At 38.7% G+C, this 19,408-nt stretch overlaps 1 protein-coding gene across 8 annotated transcripts in view; it reads right to left on the reverse strand.

Annotated features, from left to right (window-relative positions):
* The window catches only part of EMCN (endomucin), a 134,356-nt gene that overhangs the window by 80,740 nt on the left and 34,208 nt on the right, over positions 1-19,408 (reverse strand). For 4 of the 8 annotated variants that reach the window (XM_086406757.1, XM_086406755.1, XM_086406752.1 and 1 more), the window contains exon 2: positions 10,845-10,931. In XM_086406757.1, the coding sequence (XP_086262883.1) occupies positions 10,845-10,931 (87 nt within the window). Of the gene's footprint in view, positions 1-10,811; positions 10,932-19,408 lie in introns of all 8 variants that reach the window. The other 4 variants (XM_086406756.1, XM_086406754.1, XM_086406751.1 and 1 more) reach the window with 1 other exon arrangement.

The raw sequence follows: 19,408 nt of genomic DNA on the forward strand, positions 1-19,408 counted from the left end.
TGCCTTTTCTTACTGTTAATGAGGTTCTCATTAAGGCAAGACTACTGAAGTGGTTTGCCATTCCCTTCTACAGTGGATCACGTTTTGTCAGACCTCTCCACCATGACCTGTTCATCTTGGGTGGCCCTACATGGCATGGCTCATAGTTTCACTGAGTTAGACAAGGCAATGGTCCATGTGATCAGATTGATTAGTTTTCTGTGATTGTGGTTTTCAGTCTGCCTGCCCTTTGATGGAGAAGGGTAAGAGGCTTATGGAAGCTTCCTGAAGGCAGAGACTGACTGAGGGGTAACTGGGTCTTATTCTGATGGGCGGGGCCATGCTCAGTAAATCTTTAATCGAATTTTCTGTTGATCGGTGGGGCTGTGTTCCCTCCCTGTTATTTACCTTGGGCCAAACTATGGTGGAGGTGATAATGGCAACCTCCTTCAAAAGGTCCCATGAATGCATTGCTACACTCAGTGCCCCCAGCCTGCAGCAGGCCACTGCCGACCCACGCCACCACTGGAGACTCCTGGACACTCATAGGCAAGTCTGGGTCAGTCTCTTGTAGGGTCACTGCTCCTTTCTCCTGGGTCCTGGTGCGCACAAGGTTTGTGTCCTCCAAGAATCTGTTTCCCCAGTCCTGTGTAAGTTCTGGCAGCTCTACGGTGGGGTTAATGGTGGCCTCCTCCAAGAGGGCTTATGCCACACCCAGGGCTGCTGCACCCAGAGCCCCTGCCCCTGCAACAGTCCACTGCTGACCCGTACCTCTGCAGGAGACACTCAAACACAGTTCTGTCTCAGTCTCTGTGGGGTGTGGGTCCTGGTGCGCACACTGTTTGTTTGAGCCTTCTGAGCATCTCTGGTGGGTATGGGGTTTGATTCTAACCACGGTTTCACCACTCCTACCATCTTGCTGGAGCTTTTCCTTTGCCCTTGGACCTGAGGTATCTCCTCAAGGCAGAAGCAGAAGATAAAAGAAGAGGTGGCAAGAAATACACAGAACTATACAAAAAAGATCTTCACAACCCAGATAATGATGGTGTGATCACTCACCTAGAGCCAGACATCCTGGAATGTGTAGTCAAGTGGGCCTTAGGGAGCATCACTACAAACAAAGCTAGTGGAGGTGATGGAATTCCAGTTGAGCTATTTCAAATCCTAAAAGACGATGCTGTGACAGTGTTGCACTCAATATGCCAGCAAATTTGGAAAACAGCAGTGGCCATAGGACTGGAAAAGGTCAGTTTTCATTCCAATCCCAAAGAAAGGCCATGCCAAAGAATGTTCAAAATACCACACAATTGCACTCACTTATCTCACATGCTAGCAAAGTAATGATCAAAATTCTCCAAGCCAGGCTTCAACAGTATGTGAACCGACTACTTTCAGACATTCAAGCTGGATTTAGAAAAGGCAGAGGAACCAGAGATCAAATTGCCAACATCCATTGGATCATAGAAAAAGAAAGAGAGTTCCAGAAAAACGTCTACTTCTGCTTTATTGATTATACCAAAGCCTTTGGATGTGTGAGTCACAACAAACTATGAAAAATTCTTCAAGAGATGGGAATACCAGACCACCTTACCTGCCTCTTGAGAAATCTGTATGCAGGTCAGGAAGGAACAGTTAGAACTGGACGTAGAACAACAGACTGGTTCCAAATCAGAAAAGGAGTACATCAAGGCTGTATATTGTCACCCTGCTTATTTAACTTATATGCAGAGTACATCATGAGAAACGCTGGGCTGGAGGAAGCACAACTGGAATCAAGATTGCCGGGAGAACTATCAGTAACCTCAGATAAGCAGCTGCACTACCCTTATGGCAGAAAGTGAAGAAGAACTAAAGAACCTCTTGGTGAAAGTGAAAGAGGAGAGTGAAAAAGTTGGCTTAAAACTCAACATTCAGAAAACTAAGATCATGGCATCTGGTCCCATCACTTCATGGCAAATAGATGGGGAAGCAGTGGAAACACTGTGAGACTATTATTTGGGGCTCCAAAATCACTGCAGATGGTGTTGCAGCCATGAAATTAAAAGACGCTTCCTCCTTGGAAGAAAAGCTATGACCAATATAGACAGCATATTAAAAAGCAGAGATATTACTTTGCCAACAAAGGTCCGTCTAGTCAAAACTATGGTTTTTCCAGTGGTCGTGTATGGATGTAAAAGTTGGACTATAAAGAAAGCTGAGCACTGAAGAATTGATGCTTTTGAACTGTAGTGTTGGAGAAGACTCTTGAGAGTCCCTTGGACTGCAAGGAGATCCAACCAGTCCATCCTAAAAGAAATCAGTCCTGAATATTCATTGGAAGGACTGATGCTGGAGCTGAAACTCCAATACTTTGGCCACCTAATGCAAAGAACTGACTCCTTGGAAAAGACCCTGATGCTGGGAAAGATTGAAGGCAGGAGGAGAAGAGGACGACAGAGGATGAGATGGTTGGATGGCATCACCGACTCAATGTACATGAGTTTGAGTAAGCTCCAGGAGTTGGTGATGGACAGGGAAGCCTGGCATGCTGCAGACCATGGGGTCACAAAAAGTTGGACACGACTGAGCAACTGAACTGAACTGAAACTTTTGTGTAGCTTTACTTTTTCCATTTCCCATTTTTGTCCACCTTAAAGAATATAATTACTGAACGCTTAGGTGGCCCAGTAAACACACACACACACACATTTCACACACATTTTTGTATAACAGGCCTCCAAAGCAGATTTCTATTGCAGATTGTTACCTGGGTATATTGAAACATGCAAAAAAGTTGTAAAAGTAAATGATTTAAAATCATTTTATATTTCCTAGTGAGAAAAACTACTTGGTCAATAGGACCTAGGAGTAATATGATTTTTTTCTCCAAAATAACATTTAATTTTATTGACTTAGTTATGACTCTGAAACTTCTAATAACCATAAACAATAAAGGAATCTGCAAACTCTTGTAATTAATTTTTTTTCATTTATGAAATGTTGAATTCCCACTGTGTTCAAGGCCATCTCCAAGGCTTTGGAGGGCAGTATCTAAGTCTTAGTCATTTTGGTTTTTTTCCCTGCTCCTCCTCCCACTCCCTGCAGCCACCACATGCTCCAGCTGGCTCTTAGTCATCTTTGTCGCCTATGTTACCATGAAGAAAACTTCCTGGCACAGAGTAGGCATGTAGTAAACGCTGTTTCAGGGAAGATGGCACTCATACAGGATAGAGGGACCAACCGAAGGATAAAGATCTCCTTTAAGTAGTGAACACAACTGACTGATTCACTACTCATAATAGCATTCCCTTTTTTCTTAAAGCATGTTAGAATGTCCTTTTGCGAATAGGGCACAGGCTCTACTTTTACTATGTGACATTTATAAAATCTTCGTTCTTATATACATATGCGTGATGTGTTTGAGGGAGGAACTATTTAGCTCTGCACAGTTTACATGATACTTTAAAACCCTGGTCCAGGGAAAGTTTTCAAAGGTAAGCTGGCTGGAGCTGAATATTGGAATACAGGAGGGAACCATAAGAGGAAGATAAGATCTTTGGAGGGTTGCTGAGGACAAACACCTCTAAGCAGGTGCTGAAAGTTTGGTTTATTGCTCACTCCTCTTTCTTCACTGTTTATTAGGGAATATAGGTTATTCAAGCAACGGAAACGGAGAAGGCCCTGGCACCCCACTCTAGTACTCTTGCCTGGAAAACCCCATGGACAGAGGAGCCTGGTAGGCTGCAGTCCATGGGGTCGTGAAGAGTCAGACATGACTGAGTGACTTCACTTTCACTTTTCACTTTCATGCATTGGAGTGGGCAATGGCAACCCACTCCAGTGTTCTTGCCTGGAGAATCCCAGGGACAGGGGAGCCTGGTGGGCTGCCGTCTCTGGGGTGGCACAGAATCGGACACGACTGAAGAGACTTAGCAGCAGCAGCAATGGAAAGTGACTGTAATAGGCAGATTCTGTGCATTATAATGTGGACAGCAATTGAGACTACCTAAGATTTTTCTACACTCAATATGTGGTTATAACTGTAAAAGAAGAAACCAACAACAGAAATGTTATTGCTGAAAGTTAGGTTTGAGATTTTTGCATTGTCCACTCACATGATCCCAGTACCTTAAGGTAAAGATTTCTTGTTTGTGTGCTTTTTAAGGTAAAGATGTTAAAAATATAAATTAAGTGTCCCCTCCAGCCAAACACAGTGCCTTTGTTTTCACTTCATCCCTATTCTTGGTACCATTAATAACCTTAATTAAATTCTTATAAATAATAAAGGAAACTGTAAACTCCTATAATTAATTTTTACACAATGATTATCATTGTGTCATTATGTTTTATTGGCATATATTTCATTTACTGCTTGAAAATCGAAGACACAGAGATGATTACAGAAAATAATTAGGACACATAATGGTAAATAGAAAAAATGTGTATCATCTTTGAGTTTCTGAAGTTCTGGATCCTTTTCTTTTATACGTATCGTGTTTGATAGTGGGAAGAGATGGAACAAATTTGAGCTTTGGCTCAAGTATTCATCAGAAATCTATTTGGTTTCTGTTTCATCTTGGTCTTTAGAAAATAGAAGAGTTAAGTGGTTGTACATTTCTGATGTTCCCGGGACTTGTGTGTGAACAGTGATCTTGTGATGATGCTGATGATCTCTATATACAGTCACTGTAACAATATGCTTGACATAAAAGGCTTAGTGTACTTTAGATTTATTATTAATGTATAAATATTCATTTTCAAATACGGGTAAGCATTTTCGTAAAATTTTTTTCATGTGCTAAGAATGTTAAAATTCTGAAATACAGATGCATCTTTATTATTGCAAAATTAAAGTGCTGCAATATCTAATGAGGATTGTTATGTCTGTCAATTATATGCACAAAATTAATAATACTATATAATAGTTAACCAAAGAAATAGACTGAATTTAATATGATCATTAAGAGATTATATCTATATTTGGGGCTTCCCAGATGGCTCAGTGGGTAAAGAATCTGCCTGCAGTGCAGAAGACGCAGGAGACATGGGTTTGATCCCTGGGTCAGGAAGATTCCCTGGAAGATCCCCCTAGAGGAAGACATGGCAACCCACTCCAGTATTCTTGCCTGGAGAATTCCATGGACAGAGGAGCCTGGTCAGCTACAGTCCACAAAGTAGCAAAGAGTCAGACACGACTGAAATGACTTAACATGCATAGCTATGTATATCTTTTAGGGATATATTATTTTGAGTCAATAAATGTTTATAAAAGATTAAATCATAAGAATATAATTCTACTCTGTGAAAAGTGGTTTAGTAAACTATCATTCATAATATTTTCCAAAATAACCTTTTAGAGTTGTGTTTAATTCTATTTAGAACACAAGTGTTTCAAGAAAGTGTCTAATTTTGGAACATGTCATAACTTGTGAAGATAAACTACAAGCAAAATGTCACCTTTACTACTTTGAAATTTTATAAAAAGGAAAAAAAAAAGTAACAGAGATATCCCAAGTAGTTCAAGTTAAATTCAAACTTCACAAAGAATACAAAGACAATGGATAAAAGAGAAAGATATGGAGAAAAATGTGGTCCCCAAGCCTATTTTTTTCCCCGTTAATCATACAAGAAAATTTACAAGAATGCCTTTTAAAAGTCTTCTTTATAGTTTTATTTTTGTTTCTAGAGCATAAGTGCATCTTAAACACCACCACAACTGGCCTCCTATAGGGAAGAAATGGCCCCAAATCCCTGGTCTCTCTACTGACCTCAATTGAAACTGAATGCTTATTTAGTATCAAAAATTTGAAGTATCTGTGCTGAGAATTTTTATTCTGCATTATGATTCAGCTTGTTAAAATATCTTACTATAAAGTGTTTTTAAAATGTTGAATAATAGTTACATTTTAATAATGAAATTGCAGGTTTATTTTTAAAATTTCCTTTTATAATGATGATATTCAGTGTTGACCAAATGTTGATTTTAACCCTGGCCATTTGGCCTTTGAGTAAAATGGGCAGAGCATGTGATACACATCGAGAAATAGGTCAAATCCCATCTCTCTAATGGAGTAAACTTCTGAAAACAAGCCTGCTCTGGGCAAAGCTCTATCAGCACCTCTGCCACCTTGACTACTTCACTGCAAGGATTCCTATCTTGGCTGCGCATTTTCCATTTTTCTGATGATAGAATTTCTGCCATTGTCATAAGGAAGAAAATGTATGTATTTTAGATAAATGTGAACACTTAAATCAACTATCTTTTGACCTTTAAGAAGAATATCTGATTGGGACAACTTAAAATGAAAATAAAAATGTTTCTCCATGGTGTATTTTTTGGTAAATCCTTTATGTCTAAAATGATCTTGGTGGCCATGAGGAATGGGGAATAAAAATGATTTCACTATAGATATACTTTTTATGGTACTATTATATAATTTAAAAGTGGTTACTTTGAAGAATGAGATAACATATAAAACCCCTCACAAGCCTGAAAAGAGAAAGCCGTATATCCTGATACACTGGTCAGAATATGAGAATTTGAGGCCAATTTTCCATGGTCTTCTTTGTTGTTGTTCAGTCACTAAGTTGTGTCCCGCTCTTTGAGACTTCATGGACTGTAGTACGCCAGGCTTCTCTGTCCTCCCCTAGTTACCAAAGTTTGCTCAAATTGATGTCCACCGAGTCAGGGATGCTATCTAACCATCTCATCCTCTGCCGCCCCCTGCTCCATTTGCCTTCAATCTTTCCCAGCATCAGAGTCTTTTCCAATGAGTTGGCTCTTCACATCAGGTGGCCAAAGTATTGGTGCTTCAGCTTCAGCATCAGTCCTTCCAATGTCTGTTCTTCGTCTGTGTACTAAGTACATTGTTTTTAGGAACACAGGCAGTATCAATATATTAAGTCCAACTAACTTATGCCCTTAATATACAAGTGGTGATCAAGTAAATCAGATAAGAAGGAGTTCCTTTCTCTTCTCCACTCTTGTTCCCTCATTTTCCTTCAACTGCAGTGGATCCCCAGCTGCCCAATGTCTTCACCCATCTCTTCCACCATGCCAGACTTTCTGTTTCTCATCCTGGATCCCAGTAGTTTGTGGACAGCAGAATCTGTCTTTCCTTTTTCATCTCTTCTCCACCATCATTCTTTCAGCTGGTTTCTTCAGAGACCCCAGAATGTACTCATTTTCTTTTTTCTCCCACTGTTCTATTAGATTTTAACCATTAAAGCCCTTTGAAATGGATTTCAAATGATACTAATTCATTACTATTAATTTGGGAAATTTGATGACACTGTTGCTGCTGCTGCTGCTAAGTCGCTTCAGTCACGTCCGACTCTGTATGACCCCATAGACGGCAGCCCACCAGGCTCCCCTGTCCCTGGGATTCTCCACGCAAGAACACTGGAGTGGGTTGCCATTTCCTTCTCCAATGCATGAAAGTAAAAAGTGAAAGTGAAGTCACTCAGTTGTGTCCGACTCTTAGCGACCGCAAGGACTGCAGCCTACCCAGGCTCCTCCATCCATGGATTTTCCACTGTAGCTTTGTAATAAATGTTCTTATTTTTTGTGATGCACTCTTGGTGTGCAGAGGTAAAATGGCATACACTCTGAATTGCCTTCAAAATATCCAAAAGCAAAATACAAAGAGAGAGAGAGAGGGAATAACGGAAGAAAAGAAGCAGGAAGGAAGGATGAGGGAGGTTCAAAGCAGGGAAGAGGGAAGGAAGGTGGGAGGATGGAAGGAAGGAGAAAGACAAAGGAAAATGAAGCAGATGGGGTAAAAGCTTGATGATTATTGATTCTGAGAGATGAATTACAGTATTCTTTATTTGTGGGTACATATGGACATCTTTATAATAAAAATTTTTTAAAAAAGTAAAACTATTCTAGTCTATTACCATTTTTATAATTGGTTGTGAATAATTTAAAACTTACTTGGACAACTTTTGAAAAACAGACAGATTAGTTTAGTTTTTATTACATGGGTAATCAGTTCAGTTCAGTTCAGTTCAGTCGCTCAGTCGTGTCCGACTCTTTGCGACCCCATGAATCCCAGCACGCCAGGCCTCCCTGTCCATCACCAACTCCCAGAGTTCACTCAGACTCATGTCCATTGAGTCAGTGATGCCATCCAGCCATCTCATCCTCTGTCGTCCCCTTCTCCTCCTGCCCCCAATCCCTCCCAGCATCAGAGTCTTTTCCAATGAGTCAACTCTTCGCATGAGGTGGCCAAAGTACTGGAGTTTCAGCTTCAGCATCGTTCCTTCCAAAGAAATTCCAGGGCTGATCTCCTTCAGAATGGACTGGTTGGATGTCCTTGCAGTCCAAGGGACTCTCAAGAGTCTTCTCCAACACCAGTTCAAAAGCATCAATTCTTCGGCGCTCAGATTTCTTCACAGTCCAACTCTCATATCCATACATGATCACTGGAAAAACCATAGCCTTTACTAGATGGACCTTTGTTGGCAAAGTAATGTCTCTGCTTTTGAATATGCTATCTAGGTTGGTCATAACTTTTCTTCCAAGGAGTAAGCATCTGAAAAATGTCCCTCAAAAGGAAATAGGAGAAATGTGTGTGTGTGTGTGTGTGTGTGTGTACACATGATTTCAACTGTTCTATCAAGTGTCCCTCGACAGGAGCCACCAAAGGTAAAGTTGATGTAAAGGTCTCCCCCATTATGTTTCACATGAGTAGGTATAGAATTTCCCTTTCAAGTGAAAAAGGTAAGGTGTATTCTTGGTATCACAAATTACAATTCTGGATTCTTTCAGTGAAACCTCCACCTCCACCCTTTCATGATCACTTACCATGATCACTTACATATTATTTAGACAGTGTTATTCATCATAGACCATTGTAGGCAGGCTAGGGATCTTCCCACTTAGAAAGCATATGTTCCAAGTAGTTAACAGAAAAACTGTGGAACTTTAACTCTTTGGGACTTCATGCAACATCTGCACTTATCTTCTCTGTTTCCTGGTTCTTTGGGGGGATATTATTGATTACAGGGGCTTTCCTGGTGGCTCAGATGGTAAAGAATCTGTCTGCAGTGTGAGAGATGCAGGTTTGATCCCTGGGTCAGGAAGATCCCCTGGAGAAGGGAATGGCTACCCACTCCAGTATTCTAGCCTGGAGAATTCCATGGACAGAGGAACCTGGCGGGGTACAGTCCATGGCATTGCAGAGTTGGATATGACTGAGTGACTAATGTTTTCACACTGTTGCTTGCAAAAGTAATATGTTTAATTAAAATCAAACAATTTTAAGCCAAGGACTCATTTGGCAACTCAGAGAGATTGAAGGGAGATAGAGATTTTATATATATATATATATACATATATATATGTATATATATTGGAGAAGGCAATGGCACCCCACTCCAGTACTCTTGCCTGGAAAATCCCATGGATGGAGGAGCCTGGTAGGCTGTAGTCCATGAGGTCGCTAAGAGTCAGACATGACTGAGCGACTTCACTTTCACTTTTCATTTTTCTGCATTGGAGAAGGAAATGGCAACCCACTCCAGTGTTCTTGCCTGGAGAATCCCAGGGACGGGGGAGCCTGGTGGGCTGCCATCTATGGGATCGCACAGAGTTGGACACGACTGAAGTGACTTAGCAGCAGCATGTATATATATATAATATTATATTTTATTATATATATATATCTTTATATAAAAATATACACATCTATATATATGGAGAGAGAGAGAGAGATATGCTTTGTAAAAATTAAAATAAAAAAATGAAATAATTCAGACTGTGGAGTGTTGGTTGAAGGCCTCATGGTCCCTGGCTACCTGACTGTCATTTGGAGTTTCCCTTTGTTGGTAATGCAGATTGTACCACATTTTGAGAATAAATCCCCTGTGCTGCCCTCAATGTGTAATGTAATACTTTCTCTTGGTTCGGTAAAGAAGTTCTAAGGGTTGGTTTGGTTTCACATTAGAATTAGACAGTTTGGAAACAATGAACTATATTCATAATACCCCTTTTCTCTTGAGTATCACCATCACATTCAAGTCCAGTAACTAGCCCTTATCAATCTTCCGTATGTCTTAGAATGGAAGTTAAACAAGGAATATGAGGGCAAGAAAGACAGCAGTGGAGATTTCCGTTTATTAGGGTACATGATTTTTAGGTCTTTCTGTTACCTTAGCATGCTAACTATATTTCTGCCCATAGGTAATCAACAAACATTTCTATTTCCCCTGCTCCACTGTTTTCTGGACCCAAATGATATGCCTCATTTTATGTTTTCTTCAGGATGGACAATGCATTATGTGCTGTGTTAATGATCTCTTGAGTTTTTAACTGAATGATCCTAATGGCTCATTTTATTTTTCATGGATGATAAGGTAATTTTCTTTAATACCAAGAGCCATAAAACATGATACAGGTGTCACTCAGTCCAGTAACCATAATGATGACACTGCTACTGAAATTTACTGATTATATCAATTATCATCCCAATGTAACTAATACAATCAGTCTCTTATTAATACAGTTCCACCATGTTAGCTGTGCTGCTTATGTGGGGAACTGGAATAGTTAGAAAGATATTTTTGTGACTGAGAAATGATAATTTTTCTTCTCTAAAAATAAACTTTGTATGTATAACCCTCACAATAAGACCACTCTCAAACAAAAAGTGATTCAAAAAAAGAAGTCCACTATGATCTCAGGGCTCTGTATTCAATCCAAAATAACACATACATTTTGAAATAGGGGAATAACCCAGACTTTCATACCAAAGATAAAAGATTCCCAAATAATTTTCCTATGATTAAATTATATGGGTGATAATTTTATTGTTAAAGTTAGAGTAAATTTCATGAAAAATTAATCCTACCTTCAGTAGATAGTTCACCTGTTGAATTCTTACCATTTGGTGATGTTCTTGTATCTCTTGTTGGTGGAGTTGTATTTATTTCAGAAGTTGTTGATAGTGGAGTGGTTGTTGCTGAGGTGTCTGAAAAAAAAATTGTGTTAAAGTAGTTTCATTAAAATTTACATTTATTTTGCTGAGAAACATTCTAGTATATTTAAACAAAATAAATTGTACGTATGGTTTTGGAATTAATTTTCTAATTGTAAAAGAATTCAACCTTGAGTTCATTATTCATTCATTCACTCCATCAGCTTCTCACCAATGGCATGAATTTTTAAGATGATTGCAGGAGCAGTCTGTTGTTCTGAAAGAAAATAATATCTTACAAAACCAGTGAGGAATACGTGTGTAAGTTTGACACTTAATTAAGCCAACTAAAGTAACATTGTCAAGTGAAATAATTAAACAAATACTCTCTGGGCAGTGTTCACCAAGTGTTTTTATAGCAAGTTATTGTTACTAAATACTAAAAAATCTCAGTAGTAATTCATTTCTACCTGGAACATAGCATTCTCCTTTCTTTCTCTCCTCTCCCCCTTTTTTCTCTCTCTCTCTGTATATACGTATATAGATATAGATAGATAGATGTGTGTGTGTCTAACTATATATGTAAATTTATTGTCTATTTGGAATATATTAGTAGACAATAGATTAAAAAATTCAACAATTGCTACAAGCCTAAATTCTTGGCAATAGAGCCACCATAAATCTGCCTTTTAAAATCATTTATTTCTCTCAACTGTAATAATCAAAAGCACAGAAGTGAAGACAATACAATGTTATATATATTATATGTTTATTTTTAATAATTATTTTTGGCAATAAAAAGTCACTGTCTTACAATAACTCTTAAAACATCCATTGCAATATTATTTTTTAAAGTGAAGCATGTAGGGCTTCTCAGTGATCTATGGAAAGATTTGTTTCACACAATATTACTGTAATTTTTTAACATTTATACAAGCATATGGTGTTTCCCAGGTGGTGCAGTGGTAAATAATCTGCCTGCCAATGAAGGAGACACAAGAGGTGCGAGTTTGATCCCTGGGTTGGGAAGATGTCCTGGAGAGGGAAATGGCAACCCACTCCAGTATTCTTGCCTGGAAAATCCCATGGGCAGAGGACCCTGGTGGGGCTACAGTCCATGGGGTCACAAAGAGTCAGACACGAGTGAGCACACATACACACAAACATACAGTCATACAAGTGGATCCAAGTAGTTCAAACACATGTTGTTCAAAGGTCAGTTGTATATAGAGTCAGAGAAATGCATGTTGATAAGAGGGTGGACTCTGAATAACAAAAACTTTTGTTCAAACTCCAGTCAAATTGGGTATGTCATTACAGTAAATGCATGTCCTTCGTATAACTCGTCAAATTTAAATTTCATTCAAAATTTTCCTCTTTGAATTTGAGGAAAAAACAATAATCTTGAAAGTCAGTGAAAAGTAATATTTGAGATGTCACAAGATAAGAGTGTTCTTCCTGTTTCGTTTTATAGATTGGAGGGGCTTGGGAGTGTTAGTGCTTAGCTCTGACTTTGTTTACAAAGAGCTCACAGAAATTGCTTGACATGTTGAGCATATACTGACATGCTCTGTACACACAGGAACAACAGCATTGCCTTTTCACAGGCTTTACCGAAACCGAATCAAAGCTTTTTTCACCTCTGGAGATACATTCACACCCTTGGTCTTACTACCCTTCCCTCCTACCTTGCAATATCTAGCAGATAAAAGGAACACAGCACATATGAAGTTACCTTTGCTCTATTAATTAGTCATTTTGTTTTTGCTATCTTTCTTTTTGCCCTAGAGTCCATGATATAATACTAATTTCTAAGTTTAAATTGAGATTGAAGAAGAAGTTATTCACAGAAGCATATACTACTTGGATAGGAATTTCATCTGTAAATAGCTTGAATGATTTCTCTCTTTGACTTGCTAAATATAAAACAACCTTAATTTCTGAGTATAATCTACAACTCCAGAGATATTTTTCATATTTCTTTTTTCTCTTCCTTACTTCATTCTTTCCTTCCTTCTTTCCTTTTTGCTTCTGCACACACTGGTAGCCAATATGAAAAGCATAGTTAAATACAGTGAAAGACTTTATGTTGTACCAAACAGTATCACACTTAAGGAGATTTTAATATGGTAGGGAGTATATCTGTACACAATAAATTACAAAGAATACTCTGTTTGAGATGTGTATAACAGTGTTTCTCAAACTTTGGGTTATTAAACAGTTAAAGATAAATGCATTGCAGTCAGAGCTTTTCCCCCAAATGAAAGAGAAAAGAGACAACATTAGAGTAGTTTTGTAAATAATGAGAGTAAGTATTGTTTCATGAAGCTTTTGCTTAGGAGTGTGTGTGTATGTGTGTGTGTGTGTGGTGTATGTCTGAATGAAATGTGTGCCAGTGCAAAATGTATTTCTTACAGTGATTCCAGCTAAAAATTGGAAAACTCTGGGACAAGAAAAATTGAGGCAAGAATTTATAGAAGATGACTACTCTTCTGGCATGACTAAGGAATACTTCGTGAGAGAGTTGACAGGGGCTGGAGCTTGAAGAGTGAGTAACATGTTCACAAAGAAAGAGGAAAGAACATGAGTGAAGGTGTGAAATGGGGGAATGAGAGGGATTTGAGGGCATGCAAAGACTTGAGAAGACTTAGTGGATGTATCTGGTAAAATTCTGGAGACCAGATTATAAAGGATTGTGAATACCAACCCAGAGACATGGGACTTTACCTACAAGTCTGTTTGGAACAATGGGAAGAGACCAAAAGGAAATTCAACTGTAGAAAACATGATTGGGAAATGAGGAGGGCAGAGAATGAGAAGTCACTAGTTGAACTTGAACTAAAAGCTCCCATTTCTGTATTTACCAATGTCGTTGGCCCTCTTGAAGTCGTCGTGTGAAATCAGTAAGTTCACATGTATAGTTTGAAGCAAACTAGTAGGGAAATTTCTAGCCACAAATTTCTACCACATAATTAACATAGTAAGATTGAGATATTTGCTGCTGTTAAGTCACTGAGTGACTCTTTGTGAACCCATGGACTGCTGCATGCTAGGGTCCTCTGTCCTCCACTATCCCCTGGAATTTGCTCAAATTCATGTCCATTGACTCGGTGATGCTATGTAACCATCTCATCATCTGCTGCCCCCTTCTCTTCCTGCTCTCAGTCTTTCCCAGAATCAGGGTGTTTTCCAATGAGTCAGCTCTTCACATCAGGTGGCCAAAGTACTGGAGCTTCATCATCAGTTCTTCCAATGAATATTTAGGGTTGATTTCCTTTAGGATTGACTGGTTTGATTTCCTGTCAAAAATCTTATCCAGCACTACAATTCAAAAGCATCCATTCTTCAGCCCTCCGTTTTCTTTATGGTCTAACTCTCACACCTATACGTGATTACTGGAAAAACCGTAGCTTCGACTACATGGAGGTTTGTTGGCAAAATGTTATCTCTGCTCTTTAAAGGAAATGGCAACCCACTCCAGTGTTCTTGCCTGGAGAATCCCAGGGACGGGGGAGCCTGGTGGGCTGCCGTTTATGGGGTCGCACCGAGTCGGACACGACTGAAGTGACTTAGAAGCAGCAGAAGGTTTGTCATAGCTTTCCTTCAAAGGAACAAGCATCTTTTAATTACATGGCTGGTTGACCTCACATTCCAGTTGTCCAGTTCTAGAAGAGTGACTATGCCATCATGGTTATCTGGGTCATTAAAGCCTCTTCTGTATAGTTCTTTTGTATCCTTGCTACCTCTTCTTAATCTCTTCTGCTTCTGTCAATCCTTAACGGTTTCTGTCCTTTATTATGCCCATTCTTGCATGAAATGTTCCCTTGGGATCTCCAATTTTCTTGAAGAGATCTCTAACCTTTCCCATTCTATTGTTTCTCTCTTTTTTCACTGTTCATTTAGGAAGACTGAGATATAATGTAAGGCTTTTCCTCATCTTCTTCCTTCTACACGTTTGGCCACTGATTTCCCAGCACTCATTACTGTCTCCATTACCAGTTCTTCAGATTGTTCAACAGAGAGCATTTCTTCTTTTGGCAAGGATTGACAAATAACCCATATAAATATGGAGCATCACTATGTTCCAGGTAGCATGTGAGTACTTTCTGTGGATTATCTCATTTAATCCTAACAAAGACCCTACAATGCTCATACTCTTATGATCACCATCTTATAGGTGAGGACACTGAAGCTCAAACATGGTAAGCAGCTTGCTCATATTGCACCCTGGGAAGTAAGACAGTTGGAATTTCAGTACAGACACCCTTGACTCCAGAGAAGATACTCTTAACCATCACACATCTGGCCATGGCGTGGTGGATTCATGCCAAGCCACACTCCCCTCTACCTTCTTTCTGCCTCTGACAAGATGTCATACTGAAAGTGTGGAAGTGACTAGACACACTGATGTTTTGACTCCATGTGCTTAGGATGAAGAAAGAGACAAAATATCTCACTTTTTCTTTTTAATAACAAGCATTCATACTGTCATGTACATATAAATAAACAAACATATAAGATGTTTCTATATTAGACTTAAAGCTTCAAAGGATATTTCTAATCTTTTAAAGGTGTTTAAAATTGAAAAATAAAAACAAGAGATTTACTGAGTTTAAAAAAAAAATTGCAAATAGAAATTTTCTCTCCTGATATGACGGAAAAGATTTATTCTAACTACCACCATTAATGGAGAAGGAAATGGCAGCCCGCTCCAGTATTCTTGCCTGGAGAATCCCACTGATGCAGGAGCTGGGTGAGCTGCCGTCCATGAGGTCACAAAGAGTTGGACATGACTGAGTGACTGATACACACTTCTATTAAAGTTTTATTGACCAGGGTACGAATAGCTATCAATTATGCTTTTACTCTATTATCTGTAAATTTATTCTAGGTCTGATTTGATCTTATACTAAACTATTGAGGGAAATGGTTTTTTTCTGAAGTATTTTCTCTTCACAGGACACGGTGAGGTAGCATTTTTTCTCTCTTTACTTCCAAAATGTTTAAAGATAAATTTAACAAGGAGACCTGTGCTTCATGGCTTTGCTTGTGCCAAAACCAGAGAGTACTGCTCTTGAGAGAAACAGATGGTGCTCCATCCCCATTCCGCTCTACCCAACACACTTACACTGAGAGAGCGCAAGGGATGCAAAGCACCAGCTTCCTACATTACTAAAGAATGAAGTATTATTGGGATTTTAATGACAATCACTGTTTTAATTATGATATAAGAACTTTGAGAATTCAGTTTATGGCTAGAAACCAGGTATCCTATTTTCTCCTGTTTTCAAATGATCAAATCATTGACTCCAATCTTCTTAACATGTTTTGTAATTACATTTATAGGTAACTCACAAATAATCTCTGAGAGTTAGAATTTCATCCATCCTCATAATGAGCAACTGTAATCAAAAGTAAGGGGGTCCAGTTGCCTGCCGCTCAAAAGCCAATAAAGAGGCAAGGTTGGTGGAAAGTTTGCTTTATCTCGGGTGCTGACAATCCACAGTGAGGGGAAGGTGGACTCCTGTCCAAAGGTCGATTACCACCCCCCGGTTCCCTGCACACTGACAATCAATGGGCAAGCGCTTTTATAGACGGAAGAAAGGCACTACATGCAGAAACAGTATGGCTGACTCTGACAGTCATCTTGAAATTGGTCATCTATGGTCTGACCAGTGTCATCGGGGCTGTTTTAAGTACAGTTAGTCTTCAGTTCCAGGGTTGGTTTGTTCTTATTTCTTTGAGGCCAGTTCTCCAGAGTGTGGCACCTCTTGCCACACTCTTGCCACATGTCATAGTTACAATCTGGTCATAATGTAATTAACTTTCTTCTACCTGGTGGGGATTTCAGTATCTATAAGACAGCTCACAGGATATGGCTCAGAATATTATCTATGGCCCTTGAGGAGGAACTAGAGGTCCTTAACTATGCTTAATGACTAAACTATTATTATTTCATTTTATTAGACTGTTTTCCTTTGTTTCTTCATGTTCTCACTTCTCTGACTAAACTTATTGTTTGGCTAAAGTTTTTCCACAGACAAAAGGCAGGCGAGGGGGTGGGGGTGGGGGAGTAAGGACCACAGGGTTCTGCTCTGTTTCAAAACTATTTCCCCATCTACTTTTTCCCCTACCAAGTCTGTGTCTAAAGTCCACTGAAAATCCACTACTAAAGACTGATCTCGCTTTTTCTAGATCAACACAAACACTGAATGATGGTAACTTAAAATTCTACAACTTGAAACCTGGAAAAAACTTTAAAAAAATATCCTAATGTAATAGAATCCATACATTTTACAGCTTAGAAAATGTATGAATTTAAGGGAGTTTCAAAGATCAAGGCACCAATTAGTTAAATTCCTTCTCTAATTCTACTATTTGTGTATGTGGAATGCACTTGTGGCAGAGACACTGCTGAAGTTTTCCTTTGAATTATTTGAGAAAATATTTTTTCTTAGCCAGTTTTAACCATAAAGACAACTTCAGAAGGTTTTAAGTTCTTTAAGAAAACAGAATGGTTTCTTTATAAACCTTCAAAATACCATTATTAGGTAATAACTTAATAAACTAGATTAATTGCTTTCTGGGACTGAAGGTAAAGTAGATAACTTTATATTTCAATAACTTAGAATGTATTGCTTCTACTATTTCATATTGTCTTCATGCAATGCCACTTCCTATAAATATCACCCCTTAGACTTTTGGAAACTTTTACAGATTATATATTGAAATAAAATGATTGTCAATTTTCATTTATCACTTGCAGATGCTTCTTCACTATGTATTATAGTTTATAATGAATACAGATCCACTTCTTATATTTATATGTGATGGCAATGCATAAATCTGGATGTTATAAATAGTGAGAAGGTCCCTTTTCATAGTACTTTGTCAGTAATAGCTAGCATAATTTTTGCTCAATATTGTACCCTATATCTTCTTTGTCTGAAAAGAAGTAACAAAGAATTAACAAAGTTTAAGTGGAAAATTTCAGTTTTCCCTCACACATGAAAATATGTTAAAATATTAGTTATATAATACAGTATATTACAAATTTATACATAGATAAGTAAAATATATTTGTATATTAATATAACAACAATAAATACATGAAATATGATACCACTTTCTATATTCTCATCAAAACAGAACCTTCATGAAAGATAAGGGACTGATTCCTTTTAATTATCAGTGTCATATCAACACATTGCCCTTTGACACAGCAAAGGTCACTTTGGCCTACTTCTAACCAAATGAAATACAGTTAATTTTTTCCCTCAATTTAAAGAAAACAATTATTACATGATGATTTCTTCTATCTGCATTGGTCTGATAATTTCAATATTTTCTATATGAAGTGCATAAGTAAGCTACTAGCCAATGAGACTTTTACCTCAACAAACATTTGTCTATTTTAAGAAAAATTAAAAATACCTTTTTCCTAGAAGAATTTAGACTTTATTTTGATACCCAAGCTACACATATATGAAACAACTGTAAGGTTATGTCAAGGTGCTGTATAAAAATGTTGCTGGAGCTTCCCAGGTGGCTCAGTGGTAAAGAATTCACCTGCCAATGCAGGAGACACAGGTGCAGTCCCCGGTCCAGGACGATCCCACATGCCACGGAGTAGCTAAGCCCATGTGCCACAACTTCCGAGCCTGTGCTCTGGAACCTGGGAGTCACAACCACTGACGCCTGTGTGCCCTGGCTCCTGTGTTCCGCAATAAGAGTAGCCCCTGCCCTCCACAGCTAGAGAAAAGCCCACACAGCAATGGAGGCCTGTGCGGCCTTCATTAAAATAATGAAATAAATCAATAAAATTATTTTTTAGTGGTGCTATATAATTAATACTGTGTTTAGTTTGTTGTATGCCAGTTCAGTGAAATCAAAGTAAGGCTATGTCTCTATGTATCTGGGATAAACAGAATCCTTCTCCTGGTGGAACAGATTTCAAGAGGAATCAGATAATTTTGCACGAGAAGGAGAGAAAAAAATTGTTTCATGGCAGAAAAAGAAGTTAGGGTATTCAAAAAGAAGGGGAAGGTCAATAGTGCCAAGTAAAAAAGAGACTATACAATATAAGGCCTGCAATGGGGCATGGAGGATATTACACACTTAAAAGTAGAATCTTTTGGGAGAGGAAAATAGGGAAATTTCATTTTAAATGAAAGCATTAGAACTAGTGGGAACTCTTAAAAAAAAGGATTTGAAGTTTAGGGTATTTTTTCTATTAAGGCTAACAAAATACTATAGCGAACGCAAAAGGTTTGAGAATGCTTATCTTTCGTAGGTGGAATGAATTTGGGGGCTAAGAAGAAAATCTCATCTCTGACAGGAAGAAAACATGCAGATACGTGGGCGAGAGCTCTGTCCCACAGAGGAATCTCCTCAGGTGGCCAGCCATCTGTGAGGTGGGGAGGGAGCGCCAGGCCTGGCAGGTGCCGGCATGGACAGGTGTCTCAGCCACCTGGCCCCTCTGGGGAGGACAGGAAGGCAGCATTGCACTTGTGAGTTTCTTCAACAGAAAA

The sequence above is a fragment of the Bos grunniens genome, chromosome 6 (genome assembly GCF_055505025.1).
Source record: "Bos grunniens cultivar Pamir isolate PY7600 chromosome 6, Bosgru_T2T1.0, whole genome shotgun sequence".
In the NCBI taxonomy this organism is placed as follows: Eukaryota; Metazoa; Chordata; class Mammalia; order Artiodactyla; family Bovidae; genus Bos; species Bos grunniens.